This window comes from Zophobas morio, unplaced genomic scaffold (assembly GCF_036711695.1).
Source record: "Zophobas morio isolate AGI-343-1 ecotype UQ-CSIRO unplaced genomic scaffold, CSIRO_AGI_Zmor_V1 ptg000007l, whole genome shotgun sequence".
Lineage (NCBI taxonomy): Eukaryota > Metazoa > Arthropoda > Insecta > Coleoptera > Tenebrionidae > Zophobas > Zophobas morio.
In genome coordinates, this window is record NW_026972112.1 from 1,878,511 (window position 1) to 1,902,148 (window position 23,638).

Genomic DNA, 23,638 nt, shown 5'->3' on the forward strand with positions numbered 1-23,638 from the left:
AGGACGAGAGGACGAAAGCCCAGAAAGGATAGGAAGGAGAGAAAGGTTGGAAAGGACAGAAAAGATAGCCAGGATAAAAAGAATAAAAAGAACGAAAAAGACTGAAAGGACGAGAAGGACGAAAAGGACGAAAAGGACGACAAGGACGGAAAGGATTAAAAGGACGAAAAGGACTAAACGGACGAATAGGACTAAAAGGACGAAAAGGATGAAAAGGCCGAAAAGGACGAAAAATACGAAAAGAACGAAAAGGACGGACAGAACTGAAAGGACGAGAAGACGAAAAGGACGAAAAAGGACGACAAAGGACGAAAAAGAACGAAAGAAGACGAAAAGGACGAAAAATGACGAAAAAAGAACGAAAAAGGACGAAAAACGATGATAAGGACGAAAAAGACGAGGACGAAAAAGGACGAAAAATGACCAAAAGGACGAAATAGGACGAAAAAGGACGAAAAAGGATAATAAGGACGAAATAGGATAATAAGGACGAAATAGGACGAAAAAGGACAAAACAGGACGAAAAAGGACGAAAAAGGAAGAAAACGGACGAAAGCGGAGGAATGACGAAAAAGGACGAAAAAGGATAATAAGAACGAAAAAGGACGAGAAGGACGAAAAAGGACGATAAAGGAGGAGAAAGGACGTAAAAGGACGAAGAGGACGAAAGAGGTTGAAAAAGGAGGAAAAAAGGACGAGAAAGGATAGTAAGAACGAAAAGGACGAAAACAGACGAAAAAGGACGAAAAGGACGAAAGAGGACGAAAAAGGACGAAAAGGACGAAAGAAGACGACAAAGGAGGAAAAAGGATAATAAGGACGAAATGGGACGAAAAAGGACGAAGAAGGACGAAATAGGATAATAAGGTCGAAAAAGGACGAAAAGGACGAAACGGACGAAAAGGACGAAAAGTGCGAAAATAACGAAAAGGACGAAAAGTACCAAAAGGACTAAAAGGACGAAAAAGACGAAAGGAACAAAAAGGACGAAAAGAACTAGGACAGAAAGGATGGAAAGGATATCATAGACAAAAAGAATTAAAAGGACGAGAAGGACAAAAAGAACGAAAAGGATTAAAAGGACTAAAAGGACGAAAAAAACTGAAAGGACTGAAAAAACTGAAAGGACGAAAAGAACGAAAAGGACGAAAAGGACGAAAAGGACGAAAAGGACGAAACGGACGAAAAGGACGAAACTGACGAAAAGGACGAAAAGGACGGAAAGGACGAAAAGGATCAAAAGTATTAAAATAATTAAAAGGATAATGTTTTTATAAATATTATTGTTTTGAAAAAACCATGGGATTCTTTATTTTTGATTATGAAAAAATCTTCTGGGCTATCCAGTTGTGTTTTATCTTTGAAATGATAATTAAATCGAACACCGTTTTCTTCAAAACGCAGTTACTAAAAACAAAGCAGTTTGTTTAAATATTAATTAATGAATACCTGTTCAAAGGTCGCATTTTTCGGCCCCTTGTGTTCAGTTTAGATTTCGGTCTGATGGCAGCAACATTGGAACTCCGGTTTGGCTTACAAGTAGGGCCCTTTTAGCGGATTTCTAATTTATTATTAATAAATGTTAGTGAAAATGTGTTGTGTTAGTACTGTGAACACGAAAGAAAATGGATATTTTTCAGAAAAGGACCGAAAACGGGGAAGTACGATTTCAATTTTAATTTATCAAGTTCCGTGATTCCTTTACTCGACAATGTTTAAATTTTGGAAAAAATTTCGAAACGGTTGAAGTTGATCGGTATTAAAAACAAAGCAATTTGTTTAAATATTGTTAAGTTAACCCTGAAAATGTGCAATTTCCCCGCCAAAATATAAAAAATAATTTTTGCAATCTCATCGTGACGTGCGATGACGTCACTGTCACGTGAGCTACCTGTCCAAACTTCCAAAGGTCACGTTTTCAGTCCATTGTGTTCAGTTTTATTTTCTGTTTGACGGCGACAAGATCGTCGCGTCGTTTTTCGTAAAAATAGAGCAATTTCGCGAATTTCTAATTTATTATTATCAAATATTAGGGAAAATGTGTTGTGTTATGGCTGTGAACACGGAAGAAAATGAATATTTTTCCGAAAAGGACCGAAAACAGGGTAAGTACGACTTCAGTTTTATTTTGTCAAGTTCCGTGATTCGTTTACTCGACAAAGTTTAAATTTTGGGGAAATTTTCGAAACGATTTAAGTTGGTCGATCAAAGCTATAAATTTTCACGATATATTTAAATAATATTTAAACGTAATTAATATTATTTATAATGTTTAAATACCATACGTATTAATATATGATAATTAAATCGAACACCGTTTTCTTAAAAACACAAAGTTACTAAAAATAAAGCAATTTGTTTAAATATTATTAAATTAACCCCGAAAATGTGCAATTTGCCGGCCAAGATATGAAAAATAATTTTTGCAATCTCACCGTGACCTTCGATGACGTCACTGTCACGTGAACTACCTGTTCAAAGGTCGCATTTTCGGCCCCTTGTGTTCAGTTTAGATTTCGCTCTGAGGGCACCAACAATGGAGCTCCGGTTTGGCTTACAAGTAGAGCAATTTCGCGGATTTCTAATTTATTTTTAATAAATATTAGTGAAAATGTGTTACGTCGGTGCTCTGAACACGAAAAAAAATGGATATTTTTCGGAAAAGGACTGAAAACGGGGTAAGAAGGACTTCAGTTTTAATTTATCAGGTTCCGTGATTTGTTTCCTCGACAAAGTTTAAATTTTGGGGAAATTTTCGAAACGATTTACGTTCGTCAATCAAAGCTATACATTTTCAGGATACGATTAAATAAAATTTAGACATAATTAATATCATTTATAATGCTCAAATATGGTAAGTAACTATTAATAGGGTAAATGTGTACAAGAGTGCGCATATGTATAAGAGTACGCACTGATGATTTCTGCTTATTAGTGCCATCTGGGTAAGATGAAGTTATACCATTCAGAATTTAATGTTAAACCTGAGATAAAGGTGCAAAAGTGACCTGAATATAGTTTATAGTTTGGTCGTACTGACGATTTTATGTTCACACGTTGTGTGGATGTAATTTTTACCGCTCATAGTTTTAGTTTTTTGTAAGGTACGTACCAGTTCTTTTATTTTACAGTAATAATTTTCATTAGTTGTAACTTTTAAGGTGTCGTTATACACTAACAGTTTTACACTTTCTGTCCATCAAAAGCTTTTAACTTTGAAAACATTAGGTTATGTACAAATGTACAAGAGTGCGCAGCGAGGTATTGTATAAGCGTGCGCATTGCTTGCAATATGTAGTCTAATAGTCTTGGAGATACATATCATACGGTAATGAATTATTTAACTCTACTACTTTGTACTGCTTCTCGAGTTGTGGGGTGGTGGTTATGGTGATTTTTTTTTATTTTTACTTCCTGAGCGTGTTGTAATCGAGTCCGTCGACCGACTTTCTATTTTTACGTTTTCTCGTCTTTTCAAGACCCCTAGAGTACAAAGAAATAGGTCTCCCGTTTTATGTGTAGTCTGTAGTCACTTATTCCCATTTATTTTCACCTTAGAAACAAATATTTTTTCATAAAATGTAATGCGTACTCATAAGCGTTCAAATGCGCACTCTTGTGCAATGAACTGTCTAACAGTGCGCATTTACACATCTTGACAAAAATTGAAATTACTCTTAAAATATAGTGGTGTTGGGGCGTACAATTAAATATATCTGATCTCTAAACATGTTTATAACGAACCCATATCATAAAATTTGTCTATCCAAAAAAATTAAAAAGTTGTTGACAGTTTTACACTAAGTGCGTACTCTTGTACACATTTACCCTATATGATAATCAAACTTAAAATCGTTTTACTAAAAACACGATGGTATTAAAAACAAAGCAATTTGTTTAAATATTATTAAGTTAATGTGAGCTACCTGAACAAAGTCACATTTTTCGGCCCCTTGTGTTCTGTTTAAATTTCGGTCTGATGGCAGCAATATCGGTGCTCCGATTTGGCTTATTTTCGCGAATTTCTAATTTATTAATTATAAATATAAGTGAAAATATGTTGTGTTGGTACTGTGAACACGAACGAAAGTGGATTTTTTTTTTCAAAAATCTGGATGTTTCGGTTAAAAAGTCAATACGGAGTCGTAAACTACATGTATAGGACTATGTTATTTAATACAATCTAAAACCCATTTATTATATTCAATTTTGAAGTGATCATCCCATTATTGGTGGGGATGATTAAGCAAATTTTGATCAGCGTTTTACCATCTACATGATATTCCTAATATAAATACAAAATTTCACAACAATCGGTCCACTACTTTCGGAGATTATCTGTCTAATAAAAATCCGGGACGGCAGACAGACGGACAGACGGACTGACAGACGTCTTCTAGGGGTCATGAAAGATCGGACTACAATACTTCGTTTGCTTATGCTCGGGAAGTAAAAAAAGATTCAAATCTCCGCGATTCTTGAAGTTCGGAATTGTAAAAACGCCATGTAAATCGAGTGTAAATCAAGCGCAAACCGAGTTAGTCATGCCTTTGACGAAATTTTTTCGGAGCAATAAACCCACGTCAAAATAATTTTAAACGTTCCAATTTCCAATACTTTATGTTTTCTTGGCACGCCACTAAAGCGAAAACGTCGCCCCCTCCCGCCTCTTGTAGAATTTTCAATTACCACAACAGGCGAGCATAACACGTCACCGTGAACCTCAAGACGTGAAGAAAATTAATAATTATCCCTTCGCCACAGCGAATTTTCCCAATTTGAGCCGCTAATAAACTGCTTTAATAAATTCGAGCAAAGGGAAAAGCGTCACGACAAGACCTTTTAATTTAACACTTACACAAGCAAGTCAAACGCGCCCGAGGCACGCAAAAACTCCGCCGAGTGCGTCTCTGGATCATTAAAACAATCATTAGAACCGGCCCTGTCTACCACAAAGAGTCTATTCATAGTCCTCCAAGTCCAGGTTTATTAGACATGTGAAGAAATGAAATAATAAACAATGCGGAAATGCGCACGCGCTCGTCTTACCCGGGCTCTGACCAGTTCTGGCAGCGTCGTCGATAGGGAAAGACGCGTCGCGACGCCTCCGATACACCCCACAAGAGTGATAACGAGGGTAAGTCGCCCGGGTGCCAAAAAGCCGGAGGCGGCAGACACCACCGGCGCCTTCTCGCCCACACTTCTGTAGTCGAGTGCCAAAAATCGCTGTGAGGCACCACCGACAAACCTTCCAAACTTGGCAAATCCGTAAAAGTTTTCGCTTTTCCAGATTCTGTCTTGACTCATGGGTCTGCTGGTGTGAGATGGTCCTCAAAGCTCTTCGGCGGTCCGAGATCCAGAAGATGTTAACTTGTCCTTAAGCGCTAGGTTAGAGACATGGCAGATCACGATCACTTCGACGATGAGGTATGTAGCGGAGTTTCGGAGTCTTAAGATCGATAGCGGCCTTTGTTTGGATGATGGCAGACCGCTTAAAATGCCAATGGAATTTTTACCTTTTAATCTGGGACTTAGTTGGTTTTGCTCACCCACTTTTCACCCCAATCGATACCGACGGCGGTTGGTTGGCGCGCTGCGGAACGATCAAAGTCGCTAAACGGACCCCCATTATGGGGGTGCTAAGAAATTATGATTTGGGGTAATTGGGGAAGAGGATTGGATGGGGAGAGGAAAGCCAGATGTTCCGCGTTGGGGAAAGGGTTAGACACGGATAATTCCAGTGCCTCACTGTCGTTGGGAAAGTTTCCAAAGAAATTAATATTTTTAAAGTGAGGGGATTTTTATTCTCGAGAGGAACTTTATTACCCGTACAGCTTTAATTTACTCAACTTGGACAAAGCTTTCGAACTGGGTTAACTCTATAATTTGGCACACTTTTAAATTTCCACTAACTCTGTTGCTCCACGCCGTATTTCTTTTTTAAAAAAATTATCCAAAAACTGCTTCACTATGAAAACCCCACCGGGAAGGTACTACAGTGAGATAAAATGTTCGATATGGAAATTTCAACGGATCATCACGTGTTCAGATCCCCTGAGCATGTTTACGTGCTTGCTAACCATTTGTCTGTTCGGTCTCTCTACATCCAGATTTGTTCTCCAACTATAAATCAAAAAAGCTTCGCTATCATTTTAAAAATAATAAGCTACAAAAGTATATAAGAACACAAAATTGCTAAAGAGCATTGTAAAACACAACGACGCGGAAATACAAATTAAGTAATCAAATGTATAGAATTTATGTCTAGGACGAGGAATCCTTTCAACCCAATATGTCTGTCAAGTTACGGGATCTATGTAAAAAGGGACCCCACGTCTCGCCTGTTTCGGTTTTCAAAGTGGCTTATAGAATATGTAAATCACGCAGAGAAAACCTTTGGATTTTGTTATTATCCACCTACAACGTCCATCTATCTGGTTTTATTTTAAAACTACATCGATTTATTTCACATAAAGTGCTTCTAACGCTTGATTTAGTGCCGCTAAAGTTGGCACGTGCGTTGCTAATTGGTATAGTATTGCTGTTGCTGAGAATCTTCGAAAGCAGTGACAAGTGTAAACAATAAAATTAGCTAATCGAAACAAAATTGTTTTTAAATTGTGCTTCGTTGTATTTTTGTTACATTTATTCTTCGTCGCAAAATAGATTTTTAGATAATTGTGTTTTCTCCCTTGATATTAATTTTTGTCATATATTCAATTTTCCGTACCTAAACAAATTGTAAAAGGTTTTGTCGTAAAATTATATTTTACAGTCACTGCGCTTAGCTTTAATTTTAATCTTTTAATCATTCCACCTACCTCCCCAGCTTTGGTTTTTCAATTTTCATTATACCGAAAAATTAGTTTTTTGTGCTTTCATAATATGACATGAAACAAATTATGATTAGGGTTTTATAATATTAATAAAAAATGACAATAATAGGACGCGTTATTTTTTTATATTTATTCCAGCCATTTGAACTAAGTAAAGAGTTCTATGGTTACTATTACTAGCATCCGAAAATAATTTTATTACGATTTTGAACCGTTCTAACCCATTAAAGAAATATTCGTCTCGGGTGGAATGGAATTGGCGCTCACTGGGCAATCCGGTCGTCTGAATATTTTTACATACGTTCATTAGTCCCCTCTCGGGCTTTTTTACGACATTAAAACATTACACCATTTTCTGGAGTTTTTTTGGCAAGGTGTTCATAAGAAACTAAAAATTACCAATTTTTCACTATGGATATTTAATTTTTTTCAAATAGAACACCTTTCATTTTATTTTACTGTATCCTAGTCTATTTTTTGTTTTCTTTCTTTCAATACAATAGAAAATATTTGACAAAAAAAAAGAGAACAAAACAGAACGAGAAATATCGATATTTTAAAATTGTTAAAAATGTATTTTTTATAAACACTTTGTATATTAAGAGTCAACTTTATTTTTACACACACTTTTATTTACCTCGCCACAAAATATTGGAACACAGATTTTAAAAATTATCCTGTTTCGATTTTTTTGGGATAAAATCAAAGAAATAGGGAATAATGTGGCAACGTCGCATTTTTTAAAAATAAACTGTGGTTTGAAAGCTTATGAAGGGGTGAATTAAATTACTCAAAAATATTTATTGACGCGCCTTTTTTAACGACTCGGTCGCTACGCTCCCTCGTATACTAAAATCGGTTTGTTAATAAAGACCTGGTTTATGTACTTGTTACATAAATAGCTATTATAGCTTTCCATTTAAAAAAACAGCGAACATGCAAATTTCTCTTTTCCATTACTCTGTTTGACGATTTTTGAACTACTGAATGGAATTTTACATACAATTTAAAAATTTTTCCAAAACTGTTTTCAGCTCCTTGTGGTCTGTTTATTTCTAGTCTATTGACGATTTATCACAGGAATAACTTTTGATAAAATTAAAAATGACAATTTTCGAGACATGTAAAAATATTTCATTTTTAAAACGAATTTTTCGAAAATCTTGAGCCGCAACCATTAATACGTTTTGTTTTTTGAATCAGTTCGTCTATATGGCATAAATTTTTGGGAATTTATTAGCAACTTTTCAAAAATCGCAATTTTTCTATGAATTTTGAACTATTTATTGTTCGAGCACTTTCGAAAATTACCTAAAGACTTTTTTGTATATTTCAACTTACAGAAGTTATTTTCAGCTTATGTACAATTGATCCGGGAACATCAAAAATAAAAGTGACAAATTCAAGATATTGATAATTTTTATTTTTAAACCGAATTTTTTAATTTTTCGGAAACTTGGTCCTGGACCATTTTTCAGATTTTTTTGAATATTTTGTTGACCCCGCCCCTTATGAAATTTTTGACCGTTTCGGAGCACCTTTTAAAATTTACATAAAGACATTTTCTTGTAGATTTCGACTTGTACATTTTCGGCTTTATTTCTCCGAAAGTTCCAATAGTTTCTCCAGAATCGATTAAATAAATAGTAACAATGTTCGAAATAAAAAAAAATTTTTTTTTAACCGAATTTTTCGAAAATATTAATCTGCAACACTATGTTTTTCGTATGAAGCAGATCGTCGAGAGCTACTTATTTCTCACATTTTTTGAGGATTTTTAGTCAACTTTTCAAAAAATCTCAATTTATCAATATTTGTTGATGATTTTTTTTTACCGTTTTTCAAGTAGGTACTCTTAGAAAATTATTGAAAGACCCTTTTCGTAGATTTAAACGTGGATAAGTTATTTTCGGTTCCGTTACTTCGATTATTCCAATAAATTTTCCAAAATCGGTAAAACGAAAAATAACATCAAGATATAACAAAAAATCATTTTCAAATTGAATTTTTCGAATATCGTGATCCGGAGCTATCAATCTACCAATTTTTCAACCGTTCTAGGCGTTTTCGAAATATGTTTTAGAAAATCAATTTTCAAACCGAATTTTCTGAAAATTTAGGCCCAGAACCATAAAAAAGTTACATTTTTCGAATAATAATTTTTAGGTAATTTTTTGAAATTCCCAATATTTTCAGTACCTTCAATAACAAATATGAATTTTTTGACCGCTTTTCGAAAATTACCTAAATTACGTAAATATATGTTGTTGTAGATTTCAACTACTAGAAATTATTTTCGGCTTTATTTCTTAGAAAATTTAAACCATTTTCGAAAATTTCAATATTAAACCAAACTTTAGGGACATCAAATATATTTTTCCGAATTTTTTAAGAAGTTTTGGAGAACTTTCAATATTTTCAATTTTTTTTTTTAATAGAAAAATTCCATTTTCAAACCGAATTTATTCAAAAATCTTGAACCGGGACTATCAACAGTTGCGAAATTTCTTCGATGATTTTTAGGTAGCTTTTCAAAAATCCCAATTTTTCAATAATATGAATTTTTTTAACGTTTCTAGTTATAATTACCGTTCGAATATTGCCTAAAGACATTTTTTTGTTAATTTAGATTTGTACAGGTTAATTGCGGCTACATTTCTTCGAAAATTCCAAAAAGTTTTTGAGGATTGATAAAACGGAAAATAAATAGCGACAATTTTCGCAAAAAATGTATATTTTCAAACCGAATTTTTAAAATCTTAATATGAAACCATTAATACTATCTTTTTGGAATGAATCAGCTCGTCGAAATCTACTTTTTAATTTTTTTTAAGGATTTTTAGTCAGCTTTTCAAAAAAATCTCATTTTATCAATGTTTATGAATTTTTCGGCCGTTTTTCGAGTAGGTACTTTCTGAAAATTCGAAAAAAATTTCCATAAAAATGAAATCACGATATTAAAAGAAATCACTTTCACACAGAGATTTTCGTTTCCATCTTATATGCTTTTCGAATCTGCTCGTTAAAATTCTTTTTCCAGAATTTTTTGACCGTTTTTCCAACTTTAAAGATATTAAATAAAATTCATGTTCAAACTGAATTTTTCGAAAATCTTGATCCGGGACCGTCAACACGCTAAGTTTTTTGAGATTTGTGTGCAACTTTTCAAAAATCTCGATTTTTCAATTTATGAATTTTTCCACCGTTCTTTGCGATTTCGAGATATGTATTTAAAAAAAATCCATTTTGAAGCCGAATTTTTCGAAAATTTAGGACCAGGACCATAAACAAGTTGCAATTTTCGAATAAGCTTGTCGCAGATTTTTTGAGGATTTTTAGGGAACTATTTGAAATTCTCAATTTTTTCAATGAATTTTTTGATCATTTTTCGAGCACTTTTTGAAAATTACCTAAAGATATTCTGTTGTAGATTTCGACCATTAGAAATTATTTTTGGCTTTATTGCTTAGGAAATTTCAACCATTTTTCCAGAATTGAGAAAATGAAAAATGACAATTTCCAGATTTTCAAAAATTTCATATTCAAATCGAACTTTTAGAAAATTTTCGGTTTCATTTCTTCAAAAATTCCACCAAATATTCTAGAACGAATCAAATAAAAAATGACAACTCCAAGGTTAAAACATTGATAATACATACATTAAAAAAATTACTTTCGAACCGAATTTTTCGAAAATCTGATCGGGTACCATCAACCACATTTTTCAATCAGTTCGTTAAAATGTATTTCGCAGATTTTTTTCACTGTATTTCGAACTTTAAAAATTTTTTTAAATTCTCATTCTCAACTAAATTTTTCGAAAATATTGATCCGTAACCATCAAAACGTTGAGTTTTTTGGATTTTGTGTGCAAATTTATAAAAATGACGATTTTTCTATTTATGAATTTTTCCATGGTTCTTCGCGCTTTCGAAATATTTATTAAGAAAATCAATTTCTAAACCAAACTTTTCGAAAATTTAGGTCCGCGATCATAAACAAGCTACATTTTTCGAATAAGTTCGTCGCATATTTTTTGAGGATTTTTAGGCAACTTTTTGAAATTCTCAATTTTTTCAATAGGTACCCAATGCAATGTATGAATTTTTTGACCGTTCTTTGAGCACTTTTCGAAAATTACCTTCAGATATTTTCTTATAGATTTCGACTACTAGAAATTATTTTCGCCTTAAAAAAAACAACCATTTTTCCAGAATTGAGAAAATGAAAAATGACAATTTCTACGTTTTCAAAAATATCGTATTCAAACCGAATTTTTAGAAAATCTTTCTTCGGGACCTTTAACAAATTATGTTTATAGATTTAACTCGTCTAAATATATTTTTCAAAATTTTTTGAGAATTTTTAGGCACTTTTTCAAAAATTTAAATTTTTTGATACCGCCCCTCATGAAATTTTTGACCGTTTCCAGGCACCTTTCAAAAATTACCTAGAGACTTATTAGGCATACGGAGGTTATTTGCGGGTACATTTTTCCGAAAATTCCAACAATTTTTCCAAATCGATGAAATATTTAAATAATGACAATTTTCCCAATAAAAAAATGCTTTCATATCAAATTTTTTGAAAATTTTAATCTATGTTTTTTGAATGAATCAACTCGTTGAGATCTATTTCCCAGATTTTTTTGAGGATTATTAGTCAGCTTTTCAAAAAATCTTAATTTTTCAATATTTGTTTATGATTTTTTTTACCGTTTTTCGAGTACTCTTAGAAAATTACTGAAAGATCATTTTTGTAGATTTAGACGTGTAGAAGTTATTTTCGGCTTCATTTCTAAAAAAATTCAAATTTTCCAGAATTGATAAAATAAAAAATGACAATTTCCGAGCTTAAAAAATTACTAATAATAATACATTAAAAAATTACTTTCAAACGGAATTTTTCGAAAATCTATTCGAGGACCATCAACCACCTTATGCTTTTCGAATCAGTTCGTTAAAATGTATTTCCTAGAATTTTTCGACCGTTTTTCGAACTTCATGTATTTTAAAAAAATTCTCATTTTCAACTAAATTTTCCTAAAATATTGATCTCGGGCCACCACACAGGCTAAGTGTTCAAAAATTTCATATTCAAACCGAACTTTTAGGAAAGCTTCCTTCCGGGCCTTTAACAAAATATATTTATCTATTCAACTCGTCGAAATATATTTTTCAGATTTTTTCAAAAATTTAAATTTTTTGATACCATGACATTTTTCACCATTTCCAGGCACCTTTCAAAAATTACCTAAAGACATTTTCCTGTAGACCTATTAGACTTATGGAGGTTATTTGCGGCTACATTTTTCCGAAAATTCCAACAGTTTTTCCAAATCGATGAAATATTTAAATAGTGACAATTTTCCCAATAAAAAAATATATTTTCATACCAAATTTTTTGAAAATTTTAATCTATGTTTTTCGAATGAATCAACTCGTTGAGATCTATTTCTCAGATTTTTTTGAGAATTATTAGTCAGCTTTTCAAAAAATCTTAATTTGTCAATATTTGTTAATGATTTTTTTTTACCGTTTTTCGAGTACTCTTAGAAAATGATTGAAAGATCATTTTTGTAGATTTATACGTGTAGAAGTTATTTTCGGTTTCATTTCTTCAAAAATTCCAACAAATTTCCCAGAATCGATAAATAAGAAATGACAATTTCGAGATTAAAACAAATAATAATACAACACATATTATATAATCGATAAAATAAAGAATTACTTTTAAACCGAATTTTTCGACTATCAAACGCCATTTTTCTGGAACCAGCTCTTGCAAACGTAGTTCCTAAATTTTTTAACAATTATCAGGTACCTTAATTTTTCAATAATATTAAAGACATAAAGAATTTTCCAAAAATCTTGGTCCAAAACCATTTACATCTTATGTTTTCCGAATCAAGTCGTCAAGACCAGTATCTAGAATTTTTTGAGGATTTTCATTCAAAAGTCTGAATTTTTCAATGAATGAATTTTTTGACTGTTTTTCCAACAGCCTTATCAACCCCTGGAAAAAGCAATTATGTCATCTCAAACCATTATTAACAATGATTAATGACATCATGTTGGACAACTATTTAATACGAAGTGTTTTTTTTTTCACAGAAAAAAGTACATTCGAAATGTACCTTGTATTAAAAAAATATATAAAATAAAATGAAAAAAACAGCAGTAGGATAAAAATCACAGCAATATATTTTACGCCATAAATTTTAGAAAAGGATGAATAAACAAATTTAGTTTGAATTTATCACCCGCGACCACTTAAAGCAGCCCTAATAAAATTCCAAAGTAATCCATTCGGTAGTTTTACGATCATCCGTGAATCTTCCAGAAACACTAAACATATTTCCCCTCAGCAAAAATCCCCCACCCTTCAGCAAACTTCGACCCACCCCTCTACATTTTTGCGAAAACGAGCAACTATTTCCCACCCCCTCCCCCTTTGGAAATCAAAGCCGAACGACACCCCTTGGAAATTTCCAGCTCGTCGCGACTATTAAGTGCCGAAACATCTTGAGAAATTCGACAAAAGCGCTTATCTGTCTACGGTAAAGTTTGTTAGGAAAAACAGTCGAGTGGAAATGCGTTTCGCCTTTCAGGAAAACCGCTTTCGGCCCTTTATGTTTCCAGCAGATGGCGTCCGCCGTAAAACGTACCATTTACTGTTGGGATTGCAGGTCAGCAGCGTTGACATCCGTATCCGGATATTCGACGACATCAAGCCAATATTAAATTACGCCATTGGACGGTGAAATATCGGATCTTGTTCTGGCGAGGATATGAGGGCGAAACACAAAAGTATGATGGCTTGAGGCGGGCTGGGTGGTTGGCTTGATAAATTGTCGTTGTTGAGGGACGTGAAATATGAGCGCGGGGGAGCCGGAAGCCGGCTTAGGGGAAAGATGTTTAATAATTTTGATTTATTTGGGGGATTTGGGGGTTAGTGTAACGGTGAAGTGATCAAGCTTGTGAGTTGGTCACGTGGGGGTAAATTCGATACCGATATTAATAATATTTAAAATATTTTATTTCCAAACCGAATTTTTTGAAAATCTTGGTCCGGGATCATCAACAAAAAAATTTTAATGCGAATTTTCAGATAATCTTGGTCCTGAACCATATACAAATTATGTTGGAATCAACTCTTCGAAATATATTTTTTAGAATATTTTGGGGATTTTTAGAAGCTTTTCAAAAATTTCTCCCGTTTCGGGAGAGGTTGAATTGCGGTTCTTTGCCCAATCCGTTCGCCACACAAGTAACTGTGTCACTCAGCGTAATCGCGGCGATGATCTTAAGTGAAGAAAATTTTTATTTTCAAAGCGAATTTTTAGAAATTTTGGTCCTAGACCAATTATGTCCGAATCAAATTTTCGAAATATATTTTTCAGAATTTTTTGAAGATTTTTAGCCACTTTTTCAAAAATTTGCAATGCAATTTTTTAGTGTTTCCAAGCACCTTTCAAAAATTACCTACACATTTTCCTGTACATTTAGACATGTAGAGGTTATTTGTGACTAGATTTTTTCGAAAATTCCAACAGTTTTTCCAGAATCGACGAAATAAATAATCAGAATTTTCACAAAAAATATATATTCAAACCGAATTTTTGGAAAATCTTAATCTGGAACCTTTAACACTATGTTTCTCGAATGAATCAGCTCGTCCGAATCTATTTCCCGGATTTTTTGAAGATTATTAGTCAACTTTTCAAAAAATCTCAGTTTTTAGCTTTAAAAATATTACAAAAAAAAATCATCTCCAAACAAAATTTTTCGAAAATCTTGATGCAGACCATCTTTATTTTTGATGGAAATTTCGAGATACTCAAAACTTTCATTTTCAATGCTAATTTTCTGAAATCTTGTTCCTAGACCGTTAAAAAATTATGTTCGAATCAACTCTTTGAAATACATTTTTCAGAATTTTTTGACGATTTTTAGACATCTTTTCAAAAATTTAAATTTTTTAATCCTGTGTCATGAATTTTTTTATTGTTTCCGAGCACTTTTCAAAAATGACCTAATAAAGACATTTTCCTGTAGATTTAGGTTTATAAAGGTTATCTGCGGCTACATTTCTCCGAAAATTGCAACAATTTTTCCAGAATCGATTAAATAAATAATGATAATTTTTGCAATAAAAAAAAATATTTTTTGAAACCGACTTTTTCGAAAATCTTAATTGGAATAATTAATGCTTGAATCAACTCGTCGAGATCTATTTCTCGGATTTTTTTGAAGAATATTAGTCAACTTTTCAAAAAATCTCACTATATCGATATTTGTTTATGATTTTTTTTACCGTTTTCCGAATATTCTTAGAAAATTACTGAAAGATCTTTTTGGTAGATTTAGATGTACAGAACTTATTTTCGGCTTCATTTCTTCGAAAATTCCAACAAATTTTTCGGAATCGATAAAATTAAAATTAAATCAAGATATTAAAAAAGAATCCTTTAAAATCGAATTTTTTCCAAAATCTTAGTCCGGGACCATCAATCATCCTGTACTTTTCGAATCTCATCGTTAAATGTGTTTTCTAGAATTGTTTGACCAATTTTTAGCTTTTAAAATATTACAAAAAAATCATCTCCAAACAAAATTTTTCGAAAATCTTGATGCAGACCATCAAAAATAAAAATGGAAATTTCGAGATACTCAAAACTTTCATTTTCAATGGTAATTTTCTGAAATCTTGGTCCTAGACAATTAACAAATTATGTTCGAATCAACTCTTTAAAATATGTTTTTCAGAATTTTTTGACAATTTTTAAACATCTTTTCAAAAATTTAATTTTTTTATTCCTGTGTCATGAAATTTTTTATTGTTTCCAAGCACTTTTCAAAAATGACCTAATAAAGATATTTTCCTGTTGGTTTAGATTTATAAAGGTTATCTGCGGCTACATTTCTCCGAAAATTGCAACAATTTTTCCAGAATCGATTAAATAAATAATGATAATTTTTGCAATAAAAAAAATATTTTTTGAAACCGACTTTTTCGAAAATCTTAATTGGAATAATTAATGCTTGAATCAACTCGTCGAGATCTATTTCTCGGATTTTTTTGAAGAATATTAGTCAACTTTTAAAAAAATCTCACTTTATCGATATTTGTTTATGATTTTTTTTTACCGTTTTCCAAATATTCTTAGGAAAATACTTAAAGATCTTTTTGGTCGATTTAGATGTGCAGAACTTAATTTCGGCTTCATTTCTTCGAAAATTCCAACAAATTTTTCAGAATCGATAAAATTTAAATTAAATTAAAATATTAAAAAAAAATTCCTTTAAAATCGAATTTTTTAGAAATTCTTGGTCCGGCACCATCCATCATCTTGTGCTTTTCGAATCTGATCGTTAAATGTGTTTTCTAGAATTGTTTGACCAATTTTTACCTTAAAAAATACCACAAAAAAATCATCTCCAAACAAAATTTTTCGAAAATCTTCATGCAGACCATCAAAAATAAAAATGGAAATTTCGAGATACTCAAAACTTTCATTTTCAGTGCTAATTTTCTGAAATCTTGGTCCTAGACAATTAACAAATTATGTTCGAATCAACTCTTTAAAACATATTTTTCAGAATTTTTTGACGATTTTTAGACATATTTTCAAAAATTTAAATTTTTTATTCCTGTCATGAAATTTTTTATTGTTTCCGAGCACTTTTCAAAAATGACGTAATAAAGATATTTTCCTGTAGATTTAGATTTATGAAGGTTGTCTGGGGCTACATTTCTCCGAAAATTGCAACAGTTTTTTCATAATCGATTAAATAAATAATGATAACTTTTGCAATAAAAAAAATATTTTTTGAAAGCCAATTTTTCGAAAATCTTAATTGGAATAATTAATGCTTGAATCAGCTAGTCGAGATCTATTTCTCGGATTTTTTTGAAGATTATTAGTCAACTTTTCAAAAAATCTCAGTTTATCGATATTTGTTTATGATTTTTTTTAGCGTTTTTCGAATATTCTTAGAAAAATACTGAAAGATCTTTTTGGTAGATTTAGATGTACAGAACTTATTTTCGGCTTCATTTCTTCGAAAATTCCAACAAATTTTTCGGAATCGATAAAATTAAAATTAAATCAAACTATTAAAAAAAATCTTTTCAATCGAATTTTTTCCAAAATCGTAGTCCGGGACCATCAATCATCTTGTACTTTTCGAATCTCATCGTTAAATGTGTTTTCTAGAATTGTTTGACCAATTTTTACCTTTAAAAATATTACATAAAAAATCATCTCGAAACAAAATTTTTCGAAAATCTTGATGCAGCCATCAAAAATAAAAATGAAAATTTCGAGATACTCAAAACTTTCATTTTCAGGGCTAATTTTCTGAAACCTTGGTGCTAGACTGTTAACAAATTATGTTCTAATCAACTCTTTGAAATATATTTTTCAGAGTTTTTTGAGGATTTTTAGACATCTTTTCGAAAATTTAAATTTTTTAATCCTGTGTCATGAAATTTTTTATTATTTCCGAACACTTTTAAAAAATGACCCAATAAAGACATTTTTCTGTAGATTTAGATAAAGGTTATCTGCTGCTACATTTCTCCGAAAATTGCAACAGTTTTTCCAGAATCGATTAAATAAATAATGATAATTTTTGCAATAAAATAAATATTTTTTGAAACTGAATTTTTCGAAAATCTTAATTGGAATAATTAATGCTTGAATCAACTTGTTGAGATCTATTTCTCGGATTTTTTTGAAGAATATTAGTCAACTTTTCAAAAAATCTCACTTTATCGATATTTGTTTAGGATTTTTTTTAGCGTTTTTCGAATATTCTTAGAAAAATACTGAAAGATCTTTTTTGTAGATTTAGATGTACAGAACTTATTTTCGGCTTCATTTCTTCAAAAATTCCAACAAATTTTTCAGAATCGATAGACTTAAAATTAAATCAAGATATTAAAAAAAAATTCCTTTAAAATCGAATTTTTTCCAAAATCTTGGTCCGGGACCACCAATCATCTTGTACTTTTCGAATCTCATCGTTAAATGTGTTTTCTAGAATTTTTTGACCATTTTTTAGCTTTAAAAATATTACAAAAAAATCATCTCCAAACAGAATTTTTCGAAAATCTTGATGCAGGACCATCAAAAATAAAAATGGAAATTTCGAGATACTCAAAACTTTCATTTTCAATGCTAATTATGTTTGAATCAACTCTTTGAAATATATTTTTCAGAATTTTTTGACAATTTTTAGACATCTTTTCAAAAATTTAATTTTTTTAATCCCGGCTCATGAATTTTTTTATTGTTTCTGAGCACTTTTCAAAAATGACTTAATAAAGACATTTTCCTGTAGATTTAGGTTTATAAAGGTTATCTGCGGCTACATTTCTCCAAAAATTGCAACAGTTTTTCCAGAATCGATTAAATAAATAATGATAATTTTTGCAATAAAAAAAATATTTTTTCAAAGCTTAATTGGAATAATCAATGTTCGAATCAGCTCGTCGAGATCTATTTCTCGGATTTTTTTGACGATTTTTCGCCAATTTTTCAAAAATCCTCAGTTTATCAATATTTATTTATGATTTTTTTGACCATTTTTCGAGTACTCCTAGAAAATTACTGAAAGACCTTTTGTGTAGATTTAGACGTGTAGAAGTTATTTTCGGTTTCATTACTCCAAAAATTGCAACAAATTTTCAGAATGAAAAGTGATATCAAGATACAAAAAAAATCACTTTTAAATCGAAAAAAAATGAGGAAGCTTTGCACGTCAAATCTGACCTTGGAATCACATTCAGGTGGATCGAATCAGTAAAAAGACCAGTTTTCAGAAAACTGGAAAGTTTGAAATGATGGAAATCAGAAATTTTTGGATGAAAATAAAATGAAATAAATGAAACTGGGTTACTACTAATTTTGCACTACTTGTTTATTGTCATTATTATTATATATTATTATCATCATTAAAAAACACCCCGTGCGTTTGCGTCCTGATACAAGGAAGCAAAAATCAGATAGCAACAGTTTCTGTCGGAATTTTCCTACCTCTTTCCCGCAACCACCTTTCCGGCCTCCCGCCTGATTTATTCCACCTTGTCCTATCAACAGCCCAATATTTTCGCCTTAATGTTCGTCGACCTTTTCGAGTACTAAATAAATCAAGCAGAGCGCTTAAAGCTCCATGTAACCTGATCGCGTGACATTGACAAAGCTCTCGAGCGCTCTACAATACACAGAATCAACTTTTAAACTCGTTATCTTCCGTGACTCTGCCCTCCGGTAACCGACGTGTTGCTTGCCAGAAAAAATCGACTCGATCATATCTGGCACGGGTTCAACTGAAAAAGCTGAAAAGCTCATTTGCATGGAACGGCTTAAAAGCTGCAGGACAAGGGCTGATTTGAATACCGGAGGGAGCTTTTAGCCATGTGTCATGGGAAGACTGTGCTTTTGACAAGTCGGGGCTATTAGTTTTTTACTTTTGTGCGTGCCCGGAGAAACTGAACAGACAGATGTCACGAGAAGTGAAATTTGCCGACAAATGGTGGATGCGCCGGGGCAATAGTTTTCAGAACGCATACTAATGAAAAAGGTTGGTTAGAGCTTAATTTCAATAAGCATTAAATTTTTTATCGCTTTGTAACAGTGTACGTCATAAACAATTTTTTACTGACGCTTTATTTTTTTATTTTTTTGAATGGTTCGTCATTATGCATGAGCTTTATTTATCCCAAAGGTCGTAACTGGAGCATAACCGTCAAATAAATTCACTATATTTTTGTTTAAGAATTTATGCTTTACATGTTTCCCCAATAAAACATATCCCTTGATACACTTCCAGAATTGAATATGGTGGATGCGCCGGGAAAACAATTTATATTTTCCATCCGTGAAAAATACACACCTATCTATTACATTATTTGATTCATCAAAAACATCAAACGCTTTTTCTTTATTTTTAAAGGTCGAAATTCGCGGACTCGGTCAATATTGAACTAGCACACATCGCTTCACCTTTCCACAATTCCAGCAACAGTTGACCAATAAACCCTAAACGATTTACAATGATGACTCTCGAATCCATTCCTGGCTCGCTTCTCGATTATTTCATATAGATACACATAAAAGCTCAGGAAGCTTCCACATAGTTTACTTTCGATCGAAGATAAAGTTAATTCAGACAAAGCTTTAATCTGGGTCTGGCCGGGAGAAATATGTCGTCAATCAGTGAATCGGCCTTTGTTTGGGATAGGGCGGAGGCGTGATGAATCGGAGCTTTAAGCTCCCCGACTTTTGAATTTTTTTCGCGGTGTCCTTAATGATTATCCGATAAACATTTTTTTAATAAAGCGGCGTCAGGTGCGTCGATAAAAAATGTATCACGTTGCAAATGGAGCTTTTATTGCCAGTTCTTGCTCATTTTTCACTCTATATTGGAAATGGGCCGAGTGACGAAATTAATTCGGCAGGGTTATTGGTAGTGTCGGATTTCAGTTGTTATTGCTTTGAGGGAATCGATATTCTGGTGATGTTGTTTTAAAGTCACAGAGGCTGTGTAAAGCATATTGAGTAGTTTTAGAGTGAGAGCTATAATTTTTAATTATTGTAACCGAGTCCATCGGACGACTGGATACTTTTATGTTTTCTCGACGTTTCATGACCTCGCAAAAATTGCTCGTCTGTCGGACGTCTGTTTGAATATGTGTCCAGATAATTAAATTTACACTTTAATGTTGTTTTAATTTTATAAAAAAAAAGATATTTCTTCAGATGTGGTTTATGAATCCGTGTTCAGTTTTACCCAAAAAGATTTTTGAACAAAAATAAAAATTCTATAACAACATTTTGCAATTTAACTTTGAAACTGCAAAAAAAATAAAATTCGAAAAACTAAACTAATAATTTTTACAAAAATCTGGATTTATTTATTTTCGACCAATATTTTGATGTGGCAATTTTTCGTTTTTCCTGTTTCTTGGATTTTACAATTTTTGGATATTACATAATTTTTTATTTTCTTTATTTTTGAAATTTTTCGATTTTTCGATGTTTCTGTTTCATAATTTTTCGTTTTTTCAACTTTAATTTCTTCAGTTTTTTAATTTTCCGACTTTCAAGCTTTTTCAATTTACCGTTTCTTCAATTTTTTTGATAATACAATTTTTCAGTTACTGAATTTTTAATTTGTGGATTTTTCGATTTTTGGCCGGTTTTTTGCTGGTCAGTTCATTTTTTCATTTCTTGAACTTGAAAGATTGCAAATCGAAGAACTGAAGAAACTAAAATTGAAACATTGAAAAACTAAAAACCAAGAAACTTAAAAATCGAAAAAAGTTGGATGAATAAAAAAATTGTAACAATTAAAGATCGAAAAATTCAAGAATTAGAAAAAGTGAATAATTTGAAAAATTTTAATTGAAAACTAGAAAAATGCCAACCAAAAATTGAAGAAACGAAAAACTGAAATATTGAGAAACCGAAACATCTAAAATTGAACAAACGAAATTTAAACAATCTAAAAGTTGAACCGAAAAATTGAAAAATACAAAAATTTTAAAATTTCACGTTGAAAATAAGAAAATTATAACGCCAGAAGATTGAAAAACCAAAAATTAAAAAATAAGGGAAATAAAAACACAAAATGAAAAACTGTAATTAAAAAAATTCCAAAATCTAAAAACTGAAACATCTGAAATTTGGAAAATCGTAAAATTGAAAAACTGAACAAAAAATTCTTCGGAGGACTCCGATTTTTTTTTACTTTTTTATTTGTAGCCCGGCGCCCCCACTGCCGTATGGCAAAATTTCCAAATTTAAGCTCTCAACTATGTGAAATTTTGTCTCCTTACAAACTAAATACGAATTCAGGTTCATAATTGACCCACGAGGCGTCCTGAATATTTCTGATTTTTTATAAGATGCTACCTACGGGAAAAAACCTCATTAGTTTTATCGGTTTCTCAGGCCCAAACGAATAACGTAACCAAAACAAAACACGATTTATTACCGCAAGTTGAGATCTAGCATCGTTTTGAAATTGTGAAAATATAAACTCGAAAAATTTTTTTGACATGTAGATTGAAACGCGAATTTTTGAACTCGAATTGATATTCAATAACTGATAGCAGAAATGAATTGTGCACTACACAATTAGTTTGGAAATTCAATTTTAGGCAGATCTGAAGGGTTTCATTTTACACCTTATTTTTTCACATTCTCAAAAATTTGTGATTTCGAACATTTCAAGCTGTCTCGATTAATCAAGTTCTCAACTTTCTGAAAATTGATATATTTAGTAATTGTAACCTGCTGAAGAGTTATCTGTACGCAAAAACATTCTTTGTGTTCTCCTGATTTTTTTTTAATTTTGTATTTATCGCCCGGCTCCTCCACCAATTGTACGCGGTGCTTCAAAGTGAAATTTCCAGATTTATGCACTCAAGGGTCTGAAATTTTGTTTCCTTACTAATTTGTCCTTTCTGAATACGAATTCGAGTTCACAATTAATCAATGGAATTTCCTAAATATTTTTGAAATTTATAAGATGCTATCTACGGACAAAGAGCATCGTTAGTTTTATCGGTTTATCAGGCCCAAACGGCTAACTTTTCCAAAACAGAACACGATTTATTTCTACTAAAAAGCCCTAAGGAATACACTGGTATAAACTGCAAGTTGAGATCTAGCACAGTATAGAATTTGTGAAAATATAAACTCGAAAAATATTTTTTTAGATGTAGACTGAAACGCGAATTTTTGAACCCGATTTGATTCTCAACAACTGATAGTAGAAGTAAATTTTACACTACAAAATAGGTCTAGAAATTAAATTTCAGCTACATCGGATAGGTTTAATTTTTTGACCTTATTTTCACAAATTTCTTAATCGCGAGAATTTTGACAATGTATTTCAAACTGTCTGGATTAATTAATCAGGTTCTCAACTTTCTGAAAATTGGTATTTTTACATTATTTGAATTCTCCTGACTTTTTTAAAATTTTTTCAGCAAATGATAATAGAAATGAATCCTGCGTTAAAAAATTAGTCAGGAAACTCAATTTCAAGCAGATCGGAAGAGTGTGATTTTTTATCTTGCTTTCCACAGTATCTTATGATTCAAAAATATCAGATTTCGAAAATTTCAAACTATCTCCGTTATTACAGCTCTCAGCTTTCTGAAAAGTTGTCTCTATACTAATTCTAAGTTGCCAAACAAGAATCTACACAAAATAAATATCCGATGTTTCCTGGTTTTTATTTTTATTTAATTTTTGAGTGGTTTTCGTTTATATTGTGCTTTCTTTTTCATAATATACACAGCCGTCTTTTCACAACAAGAAACTTAAAACATAGTTAAAATGGTACATTTTTACAAGGAAATATGGATTTTGCAATTATGGGGCGGAGCCTAAATGCAAAATCGTTATTTCCTTATACCTATAAATTTTCCATTTTAAACAGGTTTTAAGTTTCATGTTGTGAAAAGATTACTAGGTATATTAAAAAAATGTATAATATTAGCCCCGCCCACCCGTCCTATCTCAATTGTGATGATTTTTTTATTCGTCGTGAGTCAGAGGCGGAGCTTAATTGCAAAATCCTTGTTTCCCTACTAGAAATTGCTATATGAAACATGTTCTTGAGCAATCGTGTTGTTTAAAGCAAATTGTATGTATTAAGTAAAAAAGAAAACCAAAAAATAATGCCCATCCATCCGCCTCAGTCTCATCTTGCTTTAAATTTTAGTATACATGGTATTTTTTTAATCATGGTCATTTCTTATAAAGAAATAAGGATCTTGTA

At 31.7% G+C, this 23,638-nt stretch overlaps 1 protein-coding gene across 2 annotated transcripts in view; it reads left to right on the plus strand.

The window, feature by feature from the left end:
* Window positions 1-5,072: 5,072 nt before the first annotated feature.
* LOC135124205 (inactive dipeptidyl peptidase 10) overlaps window positions 5,073-23,638 on the plus strand; it is a 114,458-nt gene continuing 95,892 nt past the window's right edge. For both annotated transcript variants that reach the window (XM_064049113.1, XM_064049112.1), the window contains exons 1-2: window positions 5,073-5,137; window positions 5,291-5,427. In XM_064049113.1, the coding sequence (XP_063905183.1) occupies window positions 5,398-5,427 (30 nt within the window). In that variant the 5' untranslated portion in view covers window positions 5,073-5,137; window positions 5,291-5,397. The remainder of the gene's footprint in view (window positions 5,138-5,290; window positions 5,428-23,638) is intronic.